This window comes from Sceloporus undulatus, chromosome 6 (assembly GCF_019175285.1).
Source record: "Sceloporus undulatus isolate JIND9_A2432 ecotype Alabama chromosome 6, SceUnd_v1.1, whole genome shotgun sequence".
NCBI classification, from domain to species: Eukaryota; Metazoa; Chordata; class Lepidosauria; order Squamata; family Phrynosomatidae; genus Sceloporus; species Sceloporus undulatus.
In genome coordinates this window covers 98,219,260-98,242,357 of record NC_056527.1, presented here as the reverse complement: position 1 = coordinate 98,242,357, position 23,098 = coordinate 98,219,260, and the positions used below count along the sequence as shown (strand labels likewise).

At 42.4% G+C, this 23,098-nt stretch overlaps 1 protein-coding gene across 3 annotated transcripts; it reads right to left on the bottom strand.

Annotated features, from left to right (window-relative positions):
• Positions 1–1,471: 1,471 nt before the first annotated feature.
• NR1H2 (nuclear receptor subfamily 1 group H member 2) lies at positions 1,472–21,609 on the bottom strand. Of its 3 annotated transcripts, none has more exons than XM_042476769.1 (10): positions 21,454–21,609; positions 19,223–19,349; positions 17,061–17,138; positions 16,816–16,938; positions 14,377–14,646; positions 12,014–12,255; positions 10,293–10,472; positions 8,596–8,695; positions 5,355–5,603; positions 1,472–2,150 (listed from the first exon to the last, which is right to left on the bottom strand). In XM_042476769.1, the coding sequence occupies exons 3-10, from the start codon at positions 17,098–17,100 to the stop codon at positions 1,969–1,971; spliced, it is 1,386 nt and encodes a 461-aa protein (XP_042332703.1). In that variant the 5' UTR covers positions 17,101–17,138; positions 19,223–19,349; positions 21,454–21,609; the 3' UTR covers positions 1,472–1,968. The 3 variants fall into 3 exon arrangements, with proteins under 3 accessions (XP_042332703.1, XP_042332705.1, XP_042332704.1); XM_042476771.1 differs by having other exon boundaries at positions 5,395–5,603; XM_042476770.1 differs by having other exon boundaries at positions 16,816–16,935.
• Positions 21,610–23,098: the final 1,489 nt, after the last annotated feature.

The window sequence follows — 23,098 nt, the reverse complement described above, 5'->3', positions numbered from 1 at the left end:
ATCCCACTTTACCTGCCATGGTTCCATTTAATGGGATCCAAGGATTCGCAGTTTGGAGGGAATTCCAAATAACCTGTCACATACTGCAAATCCCATGATTCCTTAGGATGGAATCATGACAGTTAAAGTGAAACGATTATGCTATAACTGTGTAGTGTGAAAGGGCTCCAGGCTGGGGATTGTCTCCAAAGCCATTCCAGTAAGTGAACTCTATTGCCACATGATCCTGAGAACCATGAATCTTCAATCCCACTTCATTTATTCTATTCTTAACCCACATTCTATTCTGCGTGTGTGTGCACTCAAGGAATGGTAAAAAAATCTTTTTTCCACTGATTTTATCCTCTCCACCACTGTGGAGAGAGGGAGCATGGGCTGAGAGGCCATAATTGATTTGGATGTTAATCAGCTCACTGAATGATGACTGACACTTGGCTATCAGGAGCTGGATCTTTTAGCTACAGTACCTGCGATGGCTTGATGAATTAAATGGGTTATTTCTCCTGCATCTTGTTTGCTGGTATCAGTATGTAGAGAGATCTTGTAGCACCTTTGAGACTAACTAAAGAAATAAGTTGGCAGAATGAGCTTTTGTAGACTCACTGTATATACTCATGTATAAGTCTAGAAATTTTAGTCAAAAAACTGACCCCCAAAATCTAGGCCGACTAAACCATGGGTCAATGTAAGTACTATACTTTAACTCTGGAAGCATGTATATTCTATTAGATAGCACTGCAGGTAAGGGATGGGACCTGTAGTTGTGTGTCAGTTGTTAGAACTGTTGACCACATTCCTTTGTGATTAATGAATAGATGGAAAGGGACTGGACTGATGGGTCTATCCAAGCTAATTCTCTTGAGAACATTTGGGGCAAGAGAAGGATGAGGGTGACCCTGAGAAAAGATAACATAATATTTTGATGTTATAATAAATGAGAAAATAGCCTAAGATTTGAAATGATGTGTGCTTTAATTAAGCTTTGCTAATGCTTGCTAGTTAGTTCTGACAATTTAACATCTATGGAGAACACCTATAGTTATTTGAATAAAGGGTTTCACCTCTGAAACCTGAATTTCTGAACTAAGCAGTTCCTGTACATGACACTTGTTCTCTCTTTCTAGGGCAGTATTCTCATCACTACCTCCACACAAACATTTCTCCTCCCTGTCCTGCATATCAGATAGAGAATTCTGGAGGCCTGCTACTTCTTAAGACTACACATCCGTCTGTGTGTGTGTGTGCGCACATATACACTCATGCACAGAATACCATGGTGCGCTTTTTTCAAATCCTTCTCAACTCACACAAAGCTCCTTAATGATAATTCTTTCCTCAGAAGTCTTGGTTTACTTTTGGCCATAGGCTGGAAAAAATATTTTGGTAGACTACAACTCCTAGAAACCCCAGCCAGCACAGCCAATGAATTATTAATCTCCATTCATACATCACATGAAATCAGGTCAGACACTTAATTTGTCAAGACTGAATTTATTTTCCCTCCCTTCTGGGCATCTGCCCTCGATACCAGGCATATGGCAACCCTCTCCCTCTTCTTTTGCACTGTAATACTCTCCCCCTTTCTAGTGGGGTTGGTGGCACATGTGGGTATAGTCAAAACTAGAATGTCACATGGGGTGGAGCTGTTAAAGAAGGGACGTGGGCAGAGTAAGTCTTTGGGGGAGACGACCCTTTGCATCTACCTCCTACTCCCACGCAAAGCACAACTGTGACTGATGCCTCCCTCTTCTCCAAAAACAGAAGCAGGAGGTGAGTAGTGGAGAAAATACAAGTGGGCAGGGGAAGGATGGAAGGAGGGGAAAAGTGCTTCAGTAGCCTCCTGCTCGACATAGTTCCTCTGGTGGGATCAGTCTGCCCATTGCCAAGTCTTGTGCTGAGATCCACAGAGTCCCTTGCAGGGAGCCAAATATGTCAAGCAAGGGCCAGGAGAAAGGTGGCTCTGCATCCTCACACACGCACTCCCACCTCAGCCCCAGAAACGTCTACTCGTGTACATCCCAGATCTCGGAGAGAAGTGGGGGAAGTTTCTTGTCCTGAAGGCGCAAAGCAAAGACCTGCTCGGAGTGTACGCTGCTCAGGGTTCTCAGGCTCACCAGCTTCATCAGCATGCGAGGGAACATCAGGTGGTCCTGGAGAAATGGTGAGAAATGAGGGGACAATGTTAGTCATTGATGCTGCATTTTACAATTTCTCTTGACTAACGCCTTGCCCACATCCTGCCACAGGTCAGACAATGTCAGGGGGTGCCATTGGGGGGCATGTAAGGGGTGCCACTGATCACAGAAAACAGTCATCTCTGTCCCTTTGTACACTACTCATGAGCCAGCATGGGTGTAGTGATTGGAGTGCAGGGCTAGGACTTTGGAGTTCGATTCCCCACTCGGCCACAGAAACCCAGTGGGTGACCTTGAGTGAGTCACACACTCTCAGCCCCAGAAAACTCCATGATAAGTTCACCTTAGAGTTGTCATAAGATAGAAACTACTTGAATGCACACAACAACAACAACAACAGCAACAACAACACAGTACTCATATCACCTAACAGAGATGGTCAGTTGTGTGTAAAGCTGGCCCTGCATTCAGCCATGCTTACAGCCATTGTCCAGGGGCCCATTCACATTACACAGTTATAGGACCATGATTCCATTTTAACTACCATGGCAGCATCTAAGCCTTCTTATACCTGCAGCTCTTATTTCTACCATGGTCATTTTACAGTTGCAATGTAAACATATTATATCAAAAGATATAGCAGTGACTAAGGCCCCATCCAGACAGGCCAAAATAAAGTTGCCTAAGAGTCTGGAAGCCACGCCAAAGCCACACTCCACTCCTAAGGACTGGAGCGTGGCTTCCAGACTCTTAAGACGCACGCATCATTTAAACAACAGATCTCTAAAGTGACCTGAAGCAACTTTATTTTGGCCTGTCTGTATGAGCCCTAAGATACACAGTTGAAACATGTTTGACTTCCTTTCATGTATATAATTTGTTTTTATGCTTTTATGTTTAAGTTGCCATTTTTGTCCTTTATATCAATCAGTTTATGTTATATTTCTGTACAAGGATGTTTTATTCCAACTTAGTAATTTTTTGTGACCTTTTATTGTTGCATTAATATCCTAAAGCAGTGGTCCCCAAATTGTGCCCTTTAAGAGATTTTGGACTTCAGCTCCCAGAAGCCTCAGCCATGTTGGCCAATAGTCTGGGATTCTGGGAGCTGAAGTCCAAAATCTACAAAATGGCACAATTTGGGGACCACTGTCCTAAAGGAACCAGATTCTCTCCTTGGAATCTAAGCAGCTCTAGTTAGTACTTGGACAGGATGAGTGCCAATGAGTGCCAGGTGCTGTAGGCTATATTTCAGAGGACAGAACTGGCAAAAACGAACTCGGAGTATTCCTTACCTAAGAAAACACTATCAAATTTGCCCTACATTGACAGGCAACCTGAAGGCACATGCACACATACATCATACTTTTTCATTTTTTTTTTTGAGAGCCACTAATATATGGTGGTTTGAGTGATGGACTAGGACATTGGGAAGACCAGGCTCTGAACTCCCATTTTGCCACTGAAACCCACTGGCTAACCATGGACAAGCCAACTCTCTCAGCCTTAGAGGAAGGCAAGGGCAAACCCTCCTTGAACACATTCTACAAAGAAAACTCCATGATGGGTTTGCCATTGGGTCACCATAATTCAGACATGACTTGATAGCACACAACAATTTTTTTAAAAGTTGTTTATGCTATTAAAATGGCCTGTTGTAGTTTACTAGATATTTTTGAATTTCCTTTCTTTTGTGCTAAAATTATTCTGTGCACCATGCACTTTCCCAGCTAGGAGATTTGGTGGGATACAAAGGAACAGGATGATAGAATGAAAGAGCTGGAAGGGATCATAAGGGCCATCAAGTCCATCACCCTGCCATGCAGGAATACACAACTAAAGCATTTCTGATAGACGGCTAACTTCTGTTTAAAGAGTTCCAAGAATTTTATTATCTTCAGTCAATAAGTCTCATCAGAAAGGTGCATGGTAGGTGGCAGAATCCTACTAGTATCCCTGATCCCCAACTTGAGATAACAGTGGGATTTCACAAAGGGGAATCACTCTTATCTTCAAACAGTGACCAGAGATAACAGAGGGATTACTTTCATGGCACACACTACAGAGCTGTTCTGGCTAGTCCTGATGGGACTTGGTAGGCCAAAAACCTCGAGAAGGTCACCACCGGTCACCATCCCGCTCTAAAGAGGTCTCTTCCTTCATCTCTTAAAATGGTTTGTAAAGCTATGTGCATATGTTCACATGTACCTGTTCACAAATATATGTGCAAGAACTCTAGAAACTAAGCATTACAATCTGAACTTGCTGAGCAAGTAGCAATTGGAATGGCTGCTTCTTTCTTGCTTTTTTAAAGTGGCTTTGCTCTCATGCAGCTTAGGTGATATGATGTGAAGCAGACTACAGCTCCCAAAATGACCATACCATATATATTCAACTATGGCGCGGTACAGAGCGCCAAAAAGAGGCGTCGGGGAGGCGCCTCTCCTTACTCCACAGCAGTGCCGCAGCAACCAAATTGTGCGACGCTGCTGCACAGCAAGAAAGGAGTGCACAGAAGTGGCTCCTTTTTGCGAGGTACTTGCACCACACTAAAGCTCCAGTGCGATGATGTGCCAGTGGCACAGTCCCATTTGGATGCTGCACTGCTTGCACGTCATTGCTGTGTGCACCATTTGGATGGTGCCGCGCAGCTGCGGTGACGTGCTAGGGTTGCTGGGCATGTGCATGGGCCACAAAGGGCCCATCTGTACCGGGCCTATAAGTCAACCTCATATATAAGTCAAGGTCAGGTTTTGGGGCCAAAATTATGGATTTTGCCATAACCCATGGATAGGTCTAGGGTAAAACTTGGAAGTTCCTTCAGTGTGAGTATGTGTGCGTATGGCAAAAGGGACTCTCACTGAGGATTTTCTTCAGCACTTTCAGCTTTCATTTCAGCCAGACGTCGGGTGGGAGGGGGACTCTTAAACAAACAGCAATATGAGTCAATCACCCAGTATTCTTTCTGCTTGGCTCTTTCTTGATAAACTCCTCTCCGCAGGGCATGGAGAAATCTGAAAGAGCTGCTATCACATTTCCATAGTGACCTGTAAATAAGGTTACCTGAGATATTGGGGTCAATTTTTGGGCATAAATTTTTAGACGTATAGATGAGTATATATGGTATGCTGGCTGTGGGAATTCTGGGAGTTGTAATTCAAAAAAAGTAACTCTCCCAGCCTCTCTCCCTTTGAATTCACCCCCATCCTGCCCATCCACCTTTAGCATCTAGTGCCACTCTTCCACCCAACTCAGACACCTGTGGGCGGTGGAGGCGGATGTAAGAACTCAGGGCTTCTATGTAGGGCTGCTGCAGTGCTTCCACCAGGCCGTGATCCTGCACATTGGGCCGGTCAGCAGAGAAGATGTTGATTGCAATGAGCAGGGCGTACTCAGCATCATCCAGTTGCAGTTGTCGCATAGCCCGTGAGAACTCAAAGATCGGGTTGATGAACTCCACCTGCAAACCTAATTTTGGGGAGATAAGGGGGAAAGAAGGCCAGAGCATCAGCAAAAGAGAATAGAGACATTTCCCTTGTCCTTTTCAGAAAAGCAAATATATTATTTATGATGAAAGGTGTAGATTAGGAGTAAGGAGACTCTTCCACCTGTAGGATGTTTTGGCCTTGTTTGCAGAGAAGAAATTTCCTAAGAGAACTTGAAGGAAAGGGAGAATGATATGGAATTCCTATATTATGAGGGCTGGGAAGAAGTCATGCTTGCAGGAGCTACTGTTTTCTGTATGAAAATTCAAAGATGGACCCATCAGAGCACGCTGCAAAAAACAGAATTATATAAATATGACCTGGGGAATTTGTTCTGAGCATAAGAATTGTATAGAGGAAACCATCCTTCCACTCAAACATGTACTGTAGTTAACTTTCTCTACCGCACTCAAGCTTTCTTTATTTCAGCAATATAATTTAAAGTAGTGAGGAGTTGTTTTGTTATTGGCCTAGATAAGAGGTGGGCAACTGTGGGAGACCAGGGGCCACATTACCACTCTGGGAGACTCAGGGGGCTGGACCCAACACCACACAAACACCACTATGAAGAAACTAAAAATATTTTTGCCCCTAAATGTCCGTTCCTCCTCCATACCCTCTAGGGGCGCTGGGGGTCATTTTTGCCACTTTTTACCCCATCCTCTGGCAGGTTCAGGAAAGGATATTTTTAAAACAGAAAGTGACTTCTAGGTTATGTCCAGTATTTTTTAAAATTGATACTGGGAGTGGGGGGGGGGGTCCTGACGGCCACAAAAATGGCCCTGGGGCAACACATGTGGCCTGTGGACCACACTTTGGACACGTTTGCTATAGATTAATAAATGGGAATCGTTAGTCTTTGATGACAAAGTGCAGATCACCCAGAAATTCTACTAGTAACTCAAGCTCTATCTTCAGCCCAACCCTTCTGTATGTACTCTGGGCCCAAGCCAATTAGGGCTTTAAAATGAAAACACACTATCATCCATGCCCAGAAAACAGCTGGAAAACCTTTCCTAGAAACCAATTGGAACTCCAACCAGAGAGCAAAAATGAAAGAAAATGGGAAGGTCATAAATCCATGTCCAAACTTAGATTTCTTACAAACATCAAGATCTGGAAGCATGGAGATTTTACCATTTTCGACTACAACATCTAGAATTCACAGAGAGGTTGAGGATTCTGGGAACTGGGATCTACAATAATAGGTTGTCCAAGCTGTGGGGAAGGTCAATGGGCGACAACTGCAGGTGACCAGATATCAAAAGACAGAGGCAAAGTCAGAAGGTCTGAGATAGGCACATCCTTATCTTGCTCAAAAGATCCCAGATACATGCTCAGGCATGTGGAAGAGCTCAAATCAACCGTAGCAAGAAACTCCTGGCTGGATTCCAGCTCTGTAAGCGGCCCTTCTACCATGCCAGGTGTACCACTGCAGGAGGAGGACTAGAAACAAGCCCAGGAACACAACAAACAAGGAAACTCAGACATCGTTATGATGTCCTCTCACTTGACACATGAAAAAAAAATACTGTTGATACATGAAGAGATGAGTGGTGTGAATCACCTACCAAAGGAGGCTAAATTTTAGCCATGCTAAAAGATCTGTCATCTTGGATACAAATTAGAATCCCGACATAACAGCACTTTTTAAAAGTCCCTGCTTCTAACTCCTAATGTTTTCAAACCTGTTGAGAAAAATATGGAAAACTCCACTGCTGAGGTCTCCCATCTGTAATCCAGCACCATTCTACCAGGTAGGGAAATCTCATAATACTGAACATCTGAGCCTGAATTCTCTTGTTTTGCTTTCTCCTCCCCATCCCCTGTTCATTTAATGCAGGAGTGGAAATTACATGGAGATGGATAGCACTGACTGTGATTGTCCAATGACTTGATTCCTGTCTCTGCTTAAGAATCATGCCTTTTCAGATTATAACTAGCAGGCAAGGACTACCTTGTCTTTTTTAATAGCCAAGCTATTAAAAAGCTTCTCCAAGTATCTTTGCAGCTATTGAAAAGGGTATAAATGCTGTAAACTAAAGGTTAGTTACATTTTTTTAGTCAAGATACCTCTTCTAGAAATGAGATCCAGTTTGATGTAATAGTTTAGGATAGAACACTGGGAATCCAGGGTCTGAATCCCTGTTAAGTCATGGAACATCATAGGATGGCCTTGGGCAAGTCACATTCTCTCAGCCTTAGGAGAAAGTAATGGCAACCCTCACTGGAATAAATCTTGTCAAGAAAACTCTATGATAGGGTCACTGTAAGCCAGAGTCTATTTAAAGGCACATAACAAGAACATGTAACTTCTGGACTCAGCAAGAGTCTCCTCAGGCTTTGCCAACTTCATTGCTAAATAAGTGCTAGTGAGTAGATTATTTTGGGCGGGGAACATGGACTCTGTTGAGACTTGCAGGAGTGCTGTGCTGCCAGGAGGCTTGGTGCTTGACAAGTGTCTGGAGTTTTGCTCATCTCACATTCCAGGAAGCACTATTTTGATGCAGACCTCATGTGCTTGTTTGGGGCCTTTATTGAAGTAAAATATCAATATAAAAAGGCTGACAAAATAATATTTGGGGGTGGAGGGAAAGGGAATTTCAGAGTTCCATCTTGGGAGAAAGGCAGGATATAAATTAACGATATAAATGACAAAACTTCTTTCCTGAGCAGAGACAGCTATTCTAAACAAGAGACAGCTTAAAAATACCACACAAAATTCAGGACTTTTCTATGCAAGCTTAACCTAAAATGAGAGCAAGGTGTGCCCTTTCTTTGTGAAATTAGAAAGATACGGTCATACCTAAAAAGTAACTCAAAAAGATAATGTTGGTTTTCCTTTTCGGTTATCTTTATAGCCTTCTTCTGGCATACCAGATCAAGAAGAATTTTCTGGAAGTGAATCTTTCCACTCCCCACATATTCTGGACCTCTTCACCATCCATATTTCCCTCTTCCCTCTCCCAGCTCACCTGCACGGTGAAAGTCATCCTTGCTGTAGGTGAAGTCTTTAAGAAATGTAATGCATTGAGTCTCATGGTTATATCGTCGTGCTGTCTCCAGTAGCATGATCTGTAGAGGCAGACAGGTGTGAAACTGTGATGCACACCCCTTGAAAAAGTGCCCCATATACATGGTACATGTATTTTTGGCATAGACTGAATGGATTCGTAACGTGATTTTACATCTAAAAGCAGTAAAAGCTTTCCATCCAAAGTTGAGGAAGGAAAGAGAAAAAAAACCACCTTTCTAACAAAAATTATATCATACCTTTCTGCAAAGGGGTAGCTAATGTGGTTATCATAAGTAGAAGCAACACAGAATACCACAAGAACAATAAAAACAAATATCATAAATTACTAACTCCCTTTCCACTCTTATCATAATTTTTGGGTAAGGGTTAGTTCTCAATGAGTTGGTAAAACTGTGCTGTACTACTTGAGATTCACATGTTTGCTCTGCTAAAGCAAAGATCACTGCACAAAGAAAGTTAGTATTCAACACTAGGCTGGAACCCTACTTACTTGATATGCTAGTTTTGTCTGTTGGTCTGTGCAGGTGCAGGGTTCATTCCTATGAGCATGCATCTGCCATCTGAAGTTGTACAGCCCAGACACACCTCAGTGAGCAGGTTTCCTTCTTTCACTTCATTTTCATTCACACACTGTAATTTATTTGAGATTGCATTCACTCTGGAATCATCTCTTAGGCCTGTTACAGACTGCCAAAATAAAGCTGCTTCGAGTCACAGTGGAGATATGATGTTTCAATGATGCATGCGTCCTAACAGTCCAGAAGTCGCACCAAAGCCACGTTCCAGCCCTAAGGACTGGAGTGTGGCTTTGGTGCGGCTTCTGGACTCTTAGGAAGCATGCATCATTGAAACACCATGCCTCCACTGTGACTCGAAGCAGCTTTATTTTGGCTGTCTGTAACAGGCCTTAGTTTGTGGGCAAACATTCACTCTATGGAAGCAGGTGCAAGATGTATGTAGGTGAGGATTCTGCAATCGGCTGCCTACCTGAAGCCCACCAGCTGGACATAAGCACTCTAACCTACATGATTCTGTGATTCTATGAAGTTATCCACCCCCCTTTTAAAGCTAATCAGTCTGGCAGCCATAACTACATATTGCGGCAGTGAATTCCACACTTTAACTATGTTCCTGAATCTCCCCCCATTCAGTTTTAGTGGATGACCCTTGGTTCTAGTATTAGGACAGAGGAAGAAAAACTTCTTACCTACTCTTTCCACATCACAATTAATTTTGTACACTGTTATCATAGAGTTGCCAAGTGAAAAATAGGACAGGGTTCCTGCCCTTTTAGTGGTTGTGTAGGAGAGGAAAGTTTAGAAGGTGTAGCTTATGTGACAACAAATATCTACTGAAATCCTTCTTTAACACACTATAAAAGGTGCACAGGTCTTACCCTACTTTTCATCTGACAATCGTAATATATCCTATTTCTACTTAACATTTTTTAAACCTAAACAGCCACAAATGTTGTTCACTTTCTTCAAATAGAAGGGTGTTATTTCCATCTCCTCATCATTTTGGTTGCTTTTCCCCCTTTTTGCTGGAGGTGCCAGGGATATCCTCAGATATATTCAACTTCAGACTAGATGTTCTTAAACTACCAGCAAGGAGAAACAAGCGACTCTTGCTTACCTCAATGGTAGAGGCCTTAAGGAGCGCGATCTGGTCTTCCCGAGATAGCTGCAGGAAGCCGGGCACTTGCTTGGCAAAGTCCACAATCTCCTGCACAGAGATGATAGCCAACTCCGTGAAGTGGGCAAAACGCTGCTGGCGGGCCTCTCGGCTGTTAGGGTCACTTCCCATTGGCCAAGGCTGATGATTCACAGCGGGAGGTACAAGAGATGCCGGAAGAGAAAGAAAGGGGAAGTGTAGTTGATTTCTTGGAAGATATTCATACAGCATAGTCTCCTTATGATTCCAAGGGCTCACTCCCCCTCATGAGCTTACCACAGCAGAAAGCCACATTACTTCATTTTTACTCCTAGCCAAACTGAAAACAAATGGGCCAAATTTTGATCAAAGAACTGGATCATTTTGAAGCATTTGGGGGCCTTTTTGCACCCCATCACCTGTTTTAGGCCTAGGCATGACTTTTTTCCAAACAGAAAGTGATCAGGGAGCAAAGCGAGCAAGCAATACTTTTAATAAAAGTGCCAGGAGATTCCTTCCAAGCGAGATCCCAGGACACTTCTGACCTTTCCCAATTTTGTGAGCATTCTCCTGAAGTCCAAGCACATTGGACTAATAAAATGTTTTAGACACCCTAAGACTCAGTCTCTGCTTTATATAAGATTCATAGGATCCAGTAGCCTGTATGTTCCCCCAAACAAGCCAGGAAAACACATTTTCTGAACAGACAGGCAACTGGACCCTATCCCTACCCTGAGTCTCAGCTGTCTTTTACACTTTCGTGATGAACCCATAGTTAGTGCTGGATCATCATAAACTTGGACATCCTGTCTGACACCACAGGTTGGGGTACTCTTTCCCTCATTTATCATTTATCTCCTTAGAGAGCCAGAATTGTGTAGTGGTCTGAGTGTCAGACTATGACTCCGGAGATGAAGGTTCAAATCCCTGCTCGGCCATGACAACCCACATTTTTTGTCCACTGAGCTGTGGAACTATTACTTCGCCTCTTCTTCATAGTTACACAGCTCAGCTCAGCAAGATGCCAATAGTAAGTTAATGAAGGAACCTACTTACTGGGAAAAGAACCCTGGAGACAGCAAGCAGCAAAATTCTAGAAAATTCTGGTTTGCTGGAAGGGGCAGTGTGGTCCACTGGTGTCATAGCAAAGCTTACCACAGGGGTAGGAAACTTCTGGCACTCTAAAGGTCCTGACTCTAACTGCTAAAACAGAGCGTGGAAAGCTTTTTCGAAAATAATAAAACACTGTTAGTAAGGCCACACTCTTGTAACTTTAAAAGCTGTTTAACCATAAAAGGAGTAAAGTTATTTTTTTAAAGTGTAACTGTAATGTAATGTTTATATCTTAGTTATTTTAAGTTATTTTAAAGATTTTGATTACATGTAACTAGTTGCTTATAATTAGTTACTTCATAACTCTGTTTCTTGGTCCTCTATTACTGGCCATGCTGCGGATGATGGGGAGTTGTAGGACAAACTATCATTGATAGTAAGGACTCAAATGACCCATTCCAACTTTCTTGATTAAAACTGGTATCAGCCATGTCAATGTCAGGCAGAGAGCAGATTTTGAATAGCTATAGTAAATATTTTTGAAGATTCCAGGAGAAGGAAGGACCTAAACCAGATCCAAAGATCAAAACTCTGGGATATTTTTCTCATGTATAATCTTGTCTTCTCCCACCATTAACGTATGCAATTACCGTGACTTTGGGCTGGTCACTGAAGCTCCTCTTGTTGCATTGCTGTTGTGCTGCCACAAGCTGCTGGATCATGCCCTCTTGCTGGGGTGTGAGGGGAACTGGCTCAGGCTGGGGCAAAGCAGGATCACAGGGCAGGGGAGGCACCCGGAGAACCTCACTTCCACCACCCTCGCCACCTGAGGCTCCTTCACCCTCCTGTTGTTTACGGATCTTCTTGCGAATCTGCTCTTCCGATAGGACACCTAAAGGGGTTCATAGGGGATTCACTGAAATGAGCTGGAATCACCAAAACATACCTTAAGAGTCCATGCTACATGCTAATAAGTTTTCCAGAAAACTAGGAAAACTGATTCCCTGTCTCCAGGATTCATTCCCCAGAAAGATTCATCCAGTGCCATTGTTATTATTTATTTAAACATCAGGCCAAGTTCATCCTGTTTGCCTAACCTTTTAATTACCATTAACTGCTTTGAGCTGGTACATTAACTGCTTTGAGCTGGTACATTAACTGCTTTGAGCTGGTTTTCCTTCTCACTTTTGTTTTTCACAACTCACACCCCTGTTTTTTTAGTGGAGTTTTCCTCCCTTTTTACAAATGTTTTCTGCTAAAATTGTATTACTATGCTGCAGTCTCAGTTTGAAATTGGTAAACTGCCCTGAAAGCTCCACTAGCAGAAAGAAACAATATACAGTCTTCCTCCTTTTTCACGGGGGATCCCTTCCCAACCCCCTCGTGAAAATGGAGTTTTGCATACATTCAAGCCCCACTGGCTTGAATATAGGTGCAGATGCATGGGGGTGCACAGGTGTGCAACGCGGGTGCGCCCCCATTCATTCTTCCTCCATTCGTCCCTCGCGCATAAGTGAGGGATGCGAGTCCGAAGACCGCGGGAATGGAGGGAGGACTGTAAATCTTTTTTTTAAAGTGAACAATTTAAAATATTTATTTACAAAAATTTCCAAAGTGCTCCATATTAAAGATTTCAGAGTAATATAATTAAAACAACCAGGTTGTTTGAGGTTGTTTAACTGTCAGTTGAATCAATTAGAATATTTAAAATAACCAAATGTAATTTAAAACAACAGATCACTTTAAAATGCAATTAAAAACAAAATGGTGGTTGGAATTTTATCAATCAGAATTTTTTTGTCCAAAAGAAAAATCTTTGGCATGGAATAAAAATGAATTAGCAGATACAAATCTAATCTCAGTTGAAAGGGGATTCTGCACACACCTTGAGAATGTAACTTTTTAAAATCTACTTTCCCAGAATCTCCAAGCTCGCATGGCTACTAGCCCTATTAGCTGGGGGATTTTGTATACTATGGTCCCCCAAAATAATTTTTTCCACATTATGATTCTCTGGAATAGAAACCAATGCACTATGACTGTCTTCAAAGAGATCTGAGATGAAGGTTGCCAAATCTCAGGGCCAAGCCTTGAATCTCCAGTTTTCATGGGTCACCTTCAGGTGGGAGGTGAGCAGTTTTGGTGGGCTCAGCTCCAGCCAAGAAAAATGGGCTATGTGCAAATTTCCAGGTCAGCTAACGCAGCAGCAGCTTGATACAGTTTGCAAGGATTCGTTGATTTGTTGCAGGAATTAGCTAGCCTACTCTTCTCCTCTCAGTTGTTGTGGTGCAAGGGTTCACCCTACACTGTGCTCTGATCTACCTTCTGGCTAGAAGCAAGTAGGCTAGATTAAATGTTCCATATCACCTCTCCCCAAGAAGGTGAGAAACTGTAATCCATAATATTTAATGCCATCACCCGGGGCCATTTCTAGGTCCCAAGCTTTAGCTCTGAACCCTCAGGGTCTGAGACAATCCTGAACTGGCAACTCTGTCTGAGATCCATATAGAACCTATCAAGTTCTTTATGCTCCTATTCCCTGCCAAAAATACTCTCTTCTTCTTCTCTCTCTCTTTCAATCTCCCTCTCTCACACACACACATACACATATACTGTACACACACCAGTGGCATCCCCATCCCTGGTGTCACCTGATACAGGAAGGGCTGCCAGGGGATGAGAAGATGGCCAAAACAGTACACTCGGCCATCTCTTTTGCTGTGCCTTCTCATGAGACCTGTGCTACTGTAGTAAAGACAGGAAAGGATCGTTTAGCAATGTCCTTCCTCTGCTCTAGCACCAGATCTCAAGAGGAGATTGGTGCCAACACAGTGAAGGCAGAAGGGGACCACTCGACCCTTCCCAACCCATATCAGAAGGGCCCAACTGGGTGTCACCCCTCTTCTGGGGTGTTGCCTGGTGTGGGTCTACCCCCCCCCCCCCGGCACCCCCCTAATAACACCACTCACTCACACACATCAGATCCCATTCCTTGTCTCTTACTGTTACTCACATTCCTCTCTCATGCCTGCTTGTCGGCACTTTTTCAAGCGGCACTCCTGGCACTTTCGGCGCATGTACAAGTCCATGTTGCATTGCCCGCTGCCCTTGCAGGTGTATTGTGCCCCCTTAATGATGCTGCGCCGGAAAAACCCCTTGCAGCCCTCACAGCTGAGAACATTGTAGTGAAACCCTGAGGCCTTGTCCCCACACACGCTGCACACCTCGTCACCCAACATCTTGGGGGCAGGACCCTTTTTGCGCTTGCGGGTGGGCTCCTCCGCTGTGGAGAAAGAAAAGGGAGGGGCAGAAGACAGGTAACTAAGACAACAATACCTCTGGACCACAATACTACTAACAATCCCTGCAAAGCATATCAAAGGCTAACAAATATAACAGATCATAACAAGAGGTTAGACTAACACCCTCCTTACTGTTTTGATACCCTTTGAGGACCAATAGTGCAAAGCCCATCCACCTGCCAAAAATAATGTGCTGGATTTCCTATTTGTTATTTTTGTTGTGGTGGGCTTTTAAAAACTGTTTAAGTTTCTAATTGTTTTGTTCTTTTAAACTGATGTATAAATAATTGTTTAAATTTTGCATTTTGTGAATTTTTAACTATGCTCCTTTTAAACTGTTGCAAGCTGCTTTGAGTCCTTAAGAGTGGAAAGAGGTGGGATCATCATCGTCGTCATCATATCAAACAATTAAAGAAAACTAAGTTGATTGATCAAACACATAGGCAACAGATGTTTTGGATGACAACTCCCATCACCCCTGACCATGCTGGATGGAGCAAATGGAAACTGCAGTACAAAATACTTCATGGGTATCAGGTTGCCTAACTCCTTTATTCATTTATATTAATCTTTGCTATACAAATTTTCATGTGAGGGGGGGGGGGGGAAACAACTGTATTAAAGGCATCCACACTGCAGAAATAATCCAGGTTGACACTACTTTAACTGCCATGGCTCAATGCTATGAAATTCTGGTATTTGTAGTTTTCTGAGATATTTGGCCTTCTCTGTCAGAGCTCTGGTGTCACAACTACAAATCCCAGGATTACATATCACTGAGCCATGACAGTTAAAATGGTGTCAATCTGCATTATTTTTGCAGTGCAGATGCTACCAAAGAAAGAAAACTTTGTTTTAAAATGAGGCAAGGTACATCTGTTGCAATAGGTTAGCCATGGTGATTCCCACTTACATATTTTAATTACTACCTCTATCCATAGTTTGGAAAAGCTTTTGACTACGGTTTCCAAAACCCTCTCACTAGTATGTGTCATGCTGGCTGGAGGATTCTGGGAGTTCTAGTCTCCCAAAGTAACATTTTCAGGTTCTACCTGTATCAAATGCACACACTTTAAAATTAACACCTGCTGCCCAATTAATTGAAAGCACATTTTAGTAGAATCGATTTGGTGTTATCATTGGAGACTCAGCTCATTTTTCTTCAAAACTGAGACTCATGGTGGCCCTCTCAATTCTTCTGGTTCAGATATTTCAGAGATGAGATAATTTTCCATTTTATTATATTGCAATAGCACTTAGAATGTTTTTTTAAAATGTTTTAAGTGGTTTGTTGGTTTCTAAATATTGCTGTGAAATGCTACCATTATTGTTGATTTCCACTGTGTATTGTGAGGGGTTTGGGAATCATGTTTACAAGTTGCTTTATAAAATTATGATGGGAAAGCAGGCTTTTAAAAAAAGTTCAAACCAACAACCAAATCCATTGGGATTTGGTTCCAGGGCCCTCTGTGGATAACAAAATCCATGTATGCTCAAATCCCATTAAATGCAATGGTGTAGTAAAATGGTGTCTCTTATATAAAAATCAAGGCTTGCTTTTGAGTGTATATATATGTGTGTGTGTGTGTGTGTGTGTGTATTTTCAAGCCATGGATGGTTGAATCCATGGATGAGGAATCCATAGATACAGAGGATCAACTCTGCCTACTTTCCTGGCCTAAATTCCAACAGTACCATTAATTCTCCCACACAAAAAATGCCATGTCAGGCTTCTCCGGATTGCTGATACCCACACTGCTCTCACACTACATAATTATAGCACTTTGATACTACTTTAACTAGAGAGCAAGCATGCTGTAGTGCTTTGAGAATTGGATTAGCATGCTGGGAGACCAAGATTTTAATCCTCGCTTGGCCATGCAATCCCACAGGACAAGTCACTCTCTCTCAGCCTGAGAGGAAGACAGTAGCAAACCCATTCTGCATGCAACAATAACAACAAGCTACTTTAACTCTCATGGCTACATCAATGAAAGGTGGGATTTGTAATTTGGTGAGGTGCTACGGTTCTCTGTTGGAAAAATTTAATCTCAAGATTCCATAAGATGCAAAATAGCAATTAGTGCTATAATTGTGTAGAGTAAAACAGGCCCTTGACCCAAAAAACAATTCCAACTCTTCCAACTCACCAGCGCTGTGCGTAGAGCTCTCTCCATCGTCTGTGCAAACCACTTCAATTTTCACAATACTCTGAGATTCTGGCCTTGCCTCTGACCATTCGTTTTTGACCTGTGAAGTCGACTCCCCATCTTCTGTTTTTAACCAAAAAATGGGGGATGGAGGGTGGGAAAAGATCAGAAACCAAGAAAGAAACAGAAATTCCAATATCCATTGCTCATTTAGTAGCGAGTTGGTAGGGTAGGTGGTAGCTTACCCAGTGGTAACTGAGGTTCATCAGTGCCTGTTTTGGCCATCTCAGGTCGTCAGCCACAGCAACATTGCATAGCCAGCCCTGGAATCAGAAAGACAAAGAGAGATACTTCAGCTAACCCAACATGTCCCCTCTCAGCTCTGCTTCCCTAATCCTCTTCCATCTTTGTGGCACACAGCACAAAACTGCGACTGCTTCCCTCCGCCATATCTGTGGGTAGTGGAATGCTTTACTTCACTGTAGCTGCAATTACTTCTTTAACAGAAAATTTGATAATGTAGGCAGAAATAACACAGAAGAGATAGACACTAGTAAACGGAAACATTAATCTTTCTAGAGAGCATTTGAATGCTTCTTCCAAAATGCATGCAGGTATGACTTTTTTTTTTCACTAGCCTCCTCTTTTCTTCTGATTTCCATTTCTGTGGCCAAACATATAGACTTGTGCTTTTTTTAATATAGTATTTGTGTGTGGACACTTGGTGAGGCATGCAAGAATATACAATCAAAGCACCCCAACAGATGGCCATCCAGCCCCTGTTTAAAAACTCCAAGGTAGGAGACTCTACCACACTCTGAAGCAGGTTATTACACTGTCAAACAGCTCTTAGTGTCAGGAAGTTTTTCCTAATGTTGAGGTGGAATCTCTTTTCCTCTAGTTTGAATCCATTGCTCCGGGTCCTATTCTCTGGAGCAACACAACACAAGCTTGCTCCATCTTCAATATGACACCCCTTCAAATATTTAAACAGGGCGATCATATCACTTCTTAACCTTCTCTTCTCCAGGCTAAACATACCTAAGTCTCTCCTCATGAGGCATGGTTTCCAGGCCCTTCACCATTTTGGTTGCTCTCCTCTGGACACACTCCAGCTTGTCAACATCCTTTTTAAACTATGGTGCCCAGAACTGGACACAGAATTCCAGGTGAGGCCTAACCAAAGCAGAATAGAGTGGCACTATTACTTCCCTCACTCTAGACACTATACTTCTATTGATGCAGCCTAGAATCGCATTGCCTTTTTTAGCTGCCACATCAAACTGTTGACTCATGTTCGACATGTGGTCTCCCTTTCCAGCTACTGCCACAAAATGTTATAAGGGCAACCAGCCAAGAAATCTTTAAAAGCTGGGGGCAGAAGACTACACTGAACTCACAGGAGGTCCTGCCACATTCATATCTATCCTACTGCCAAAATTTGGCAAAATGTACAATGGCTTTCTCTAGTGCAGAAGGATGCCAGATTGTTCTCTTATATCATAGCATTTGGTGAGATTGCAAAGAGACAGTCTATTTCATTTCCTTAAGGTAGAGAAGAACAACGGAAAAGCCATTATGATTTTATCAGCATGAATGCTCTATGTAAGCAAGGGCCACACAACTTGTAGGTCATGTACTTCCTACCATTGGATTAAAAACATCATTGGGCCAATCCAGCAGGACTCTTTTTATGTTACCTCTGATGTCAGTATGGCCAGCCTCTGCGCCAGCACCACATGTGGCCCTCAGCCTAGTTTCAAAAGCCCTTTGAAAGAGCCAGTGCCTCTGGCAGTAGCCACTGGTCTCTCCTGTTGCATCCCAATAGACAAGGAGAAAAAGAGAGAGAAGGGGTTTCATAACTAGACAGAAAAAGAGAGAAGGAGTGGAGAAAAAAAGAGAAGCGCTGGTCCCATCTACCTTTGCTTCTGGGTAACCCACCATTGGCTTGAAGTCTATGACATTTTAATGCTAAGAAAAGGTAGCTGTTAGCAGGGAGGAAATTATGGTACTGTATAGATGTGGCAAAGGGACAATGAAACATTGTGGGGTGGAGAAGGGAGGAGAAAGACTTAGTGGTAATGGAAAAATGAGTGAAGGAATGGGTAGGTATTATAGTTGCTGGATACAGAGAGGCCCAAAGGTTCTCTGTGCCTTCACATTTTGTAGGAATTTTGTAGGTTCTTGGGCATTCTTTTCCTTTCTTCATCTTTCAGATCCTTTGTGACATGCTCCTAGGTTTTACCCGATTTACCCACAGGTCATATCAAAAGCCATAATTTTGGCCTCAAAACCTGCCCTTGACTTATACATGAGATCGGCTTATAGCTGGGTATATACGGTGTGGCACTTTCCTCTCCTCCAGTTTTCAATTGTGGTGAAAATGAAAAGGAAAATCAGTTCTCACCTTTCTCCCCACAGTGGGGAAGAGACTCAGCTAGTTGACAACCACATCACAAGATTTATCGGATACAGGCAGCAGCATGGCAGTGCAGCAGATGGGCCAAACTATGGAACACAGTACAGGGTGCAACCTGAAAAGGAACAAAGAGCCAGTGTCAACAAATGTCCCCCTGTTGTCTACTATACCATCAGCCTTTATAAACCTGATGGCTGGACACTAATCCCAGAAAGAGATGACATCCACTTCTTCAACATATCCTATTTGGTATGTTGTTAAGATTTCCTACTTGTGTACCAAAGGGCCTGAAATGGCATCAGAAGATTCAAAAGATCTGGGAAGTTGCTGAGGAGGATTCCCAAGATTCTTGAGATCTGTGAACAAACTCACATTCTTGGATTGTCAGTCAGTCCTTTGATATTACTATCATTCATCGTTCACAGTCAATGAATATAAGAGCAGAAGTCACCATCCTAATCAAAAGCATAAGCCAAAGGCGTAAACAACTACCTAACCATCCCAAGTACGCAAGCAAGAAATTCACTTGTCCATGTTATGTGGTTCTGAGCACACGTCTATAGGTGTGCCATCTTGAGCAATGTATACATTTTCCCCCTTTGAACACGCTTCAAATAAGACCGGGATTAATTGGGATAATACCCAGTAGATATTCTTGGCATAGAATTATTATTCTAATGTGCAATTATGACAATATGGAAGCTGATGAGTGGATGGCAGTGGATGAATGGTGTTCAGCTGTGTTAACTACTAACTAGCTTGTAATGTTTTTAATACTCAATATTTCTATGACTGCTTCCAAGCGTATTGACTGCTTCTAATCCTTACAACACCTCTGTAAAGTTAAACCAGTATTTCTATCATTCCTTCTGTTTCTGAAGCGGATCCTGACATAGCCAAAGCAAAACCATTCATACACAATAGAAGGGAAGCATCAGCACATTTGCTCCCCACCGCTCTAAATTTATAGAAACGTGAAACACCTTTGTGGAGGATCTATAATAGGGGACCCCCCCAAAAAAAAAAACCCAACTCAATGAGAAGTGAGCATGCCCTGTGGCCACAGAGCATTGGCTGACTGTGATAATGAAGCAAACCAGGTAGGAAGGAAATAGAGTAGTGTGTCTTGGGACTGCTGCCACACTGTAGAAATAAAGGAGTTTGACACCACTTTAACCACTGTGGCTCAATGCTACGGTATACTGGGATTTGTAGTTTTGTGCCACAACAAACTACAAATCGCAGGATTCCATAGCATTGAGCCATGGAAGTTAAAGTGGTGTCAAACTGCTGAATTTCTGAAGTGTGGAGGGTATGTCTGGCATCCTAAACAGCACCCCACACAGGAACAGGTCCCCTTATTCACAATACCTGTTTGACTTTTTGTATGTAGTGTAGTGGTCTGAGTGTTGGACTATGACTTTGGAGATCAGGGTGCAATTCCCTGTTCAAGTATAAAAGCCCACTGGGCGACCCTTGGTCAAGTCACACTCTCTCAGCCTCAAAGGAGGGCCAGGGCAAACCTCCTCTGAACAAATCTTGCCAAGAAAACCCTATGATAGTGTGGCCATAACTCCTAAACAGACTTGAAGGCCCATAATAACACAATTATTCTTTTAACAGGGAATCTTTGGGCCAGTCACACTCTCTCAGCTTCAGAGGAGAGCCAGGGAAAAACCTCCTCTGAACCAATCTTCCCAATGATAGGTTTGCCTTAGGGTCCCCATAAGTCAGAAACAGACTTGAACAACAACAACAACAACAACAACAACAACAACAAAAGCCTGCCATAAGTTAAGAACTGATCTGAAGGCACACAACAACAACAACAGCAGCAGTAGTAGTAGCATCAGCAAGAACAACAAAGGCTTGCCTTAAGTTAAGAGCTGATCTGAAAGTACACAACAAACAACAAGCAACAACAACAGAGCCTTGATCCTTTCCTCCCCAAAAGCTGCCACTCAGCTCAACTCTTGAGTAAACACTCCTGAAATGGCGCAGTAGTCCAGGGAAAGGAAAACATTTGAATGCTACTCATCAAAGATGGATGAAGGAGGGAAAGGGCTTCACTTCTCAGATCTGGGGCTTTTGGGGGGTGATGGGGGGGTAGACCCCACACTTTTTTGGAAGGAGAGAGATCCAGGGACCCCCATCCAAGTTCCCACTCAGCAGATCCCTTTCCAACCTCCCCACTTTCTCTCCTCCTTCAGCCTCTTTACCTTTCTCTCTCTCTTTGCTTCCTCTGCTGCAGCAACTTGGGTTTGTGATGAAAAGAGGAAAGTGAAAACACACAGCAGCAGCAATCGCACCCAGGACCCAAAGTGGCTTCTTCCGGGATCCCTTGCAAGGCGTCACTTCCCTTTCCAGCCTGGGGAAAACCTCCCCTTCTTCTCCAAGCCAGCAGCGCCTCCCCTATTAGTACTTAAGCTTTGCTGTAGTCATTTGCACAGTCTAGGATTGTGTTGCACAGTTGCATCTGCACTGCAGGGATAACCCGGTTTGATACCGCTTTAACTGCCCTGGCTCCATGCATATGGCATTCTGGACACTGTAGTTTGTGGTAGCAACCCCAGAGCAGTTAAAGCTGCCTCTAACCAGGTTTATTTCTTAATTTTAATGATGCTATTAATTTGAATGGTGTCTTTTTTTTTCCTGCTATGCAATTTTTTAGAATTTATCTCTGTTTTGAATTATTGATAAAATCTGATGTATAATATTACTTTTCCCAGCATGTGAAGGTATTTCCTGGCTGTCGTCTTTCTGTATTGGTTGCTGGCCGTGATAAATTACGTTTGTTCATTCGCAAATTGAAATTAGAGAATGCACAAAAAAGTATTCATAGTGAATGCGCAAAAAGTATTGATGTAAGCTGCCTTGATCTTATTGGAGGCAGGATAGAAATAACAATTATCATTGTTGTTGTTCAGTTCCTACAAAAGAGACAAAACTTCAATTCCAGAGTATATTATCAATTCCTAAGTATACTTCAATTCCTGAGTATACTATAATTGTATACTGTACACAGTATAGTATACTCACTATACTGAGTATACTATATTCAGTATACTATACTACCAGTAAGTATAGTATACTGACCTGAGTACAGTCAGCCTTTCTTATACACAGATTTTTTTATACACAGATTCAAGCATCCATGGTTTGAAAATGTTTTTAAAAAGTATAAATTTCAAATATCAAACCATGATTTTCCATTTCTTATAGGGACAACATTATATTTAATGGGACTTGAGCATCCACGGATTTTGTTATCCACGGAGGATCTTAGAACCAAACCTCAGCGTATAACAAGGGTCCACTGTATACTATACTCCAATTCCCGAGTATACTATAGCTATCAAATATTAGAAGCGCTGGGCAAGGCAGACTTCTGCGTCACAAGATTTATGGACATTTCCACATATTGCTTTCTTCCTTCTTCATACACTTTATTTCTGCAATGTAGATGCAGCACAAGTGATAAAATTAAAAACATTTTTTAAAAAGGTACAATTATAAATATAGAAAAAAATTTAAAAGAATTAAATTATTACAATGTTAAAACAGATAGTTATGAAAAGAATAAAACACAATTTGAATGGATGAAACTATATATATATATATATAAAAACCTGTATCAATTTTTTTTACTGGTACAACATCCCAGCCTGTCCTTATAACAATTCCTTAAAAGCTTGTGTATTCCCTATTACCATGTATTGATGTGAGAGCTGGACAATGAAGAAAGAAGACAGGAAGAAAATCCATTCATTTTTGAGATGTGGTGCTGGAGAAGAGTGCTGAGGATCCCATGGATGGCCAAAAAGACAAATAAATGGGTCCTAGAGCAGAAGCCAGCTCTCACAT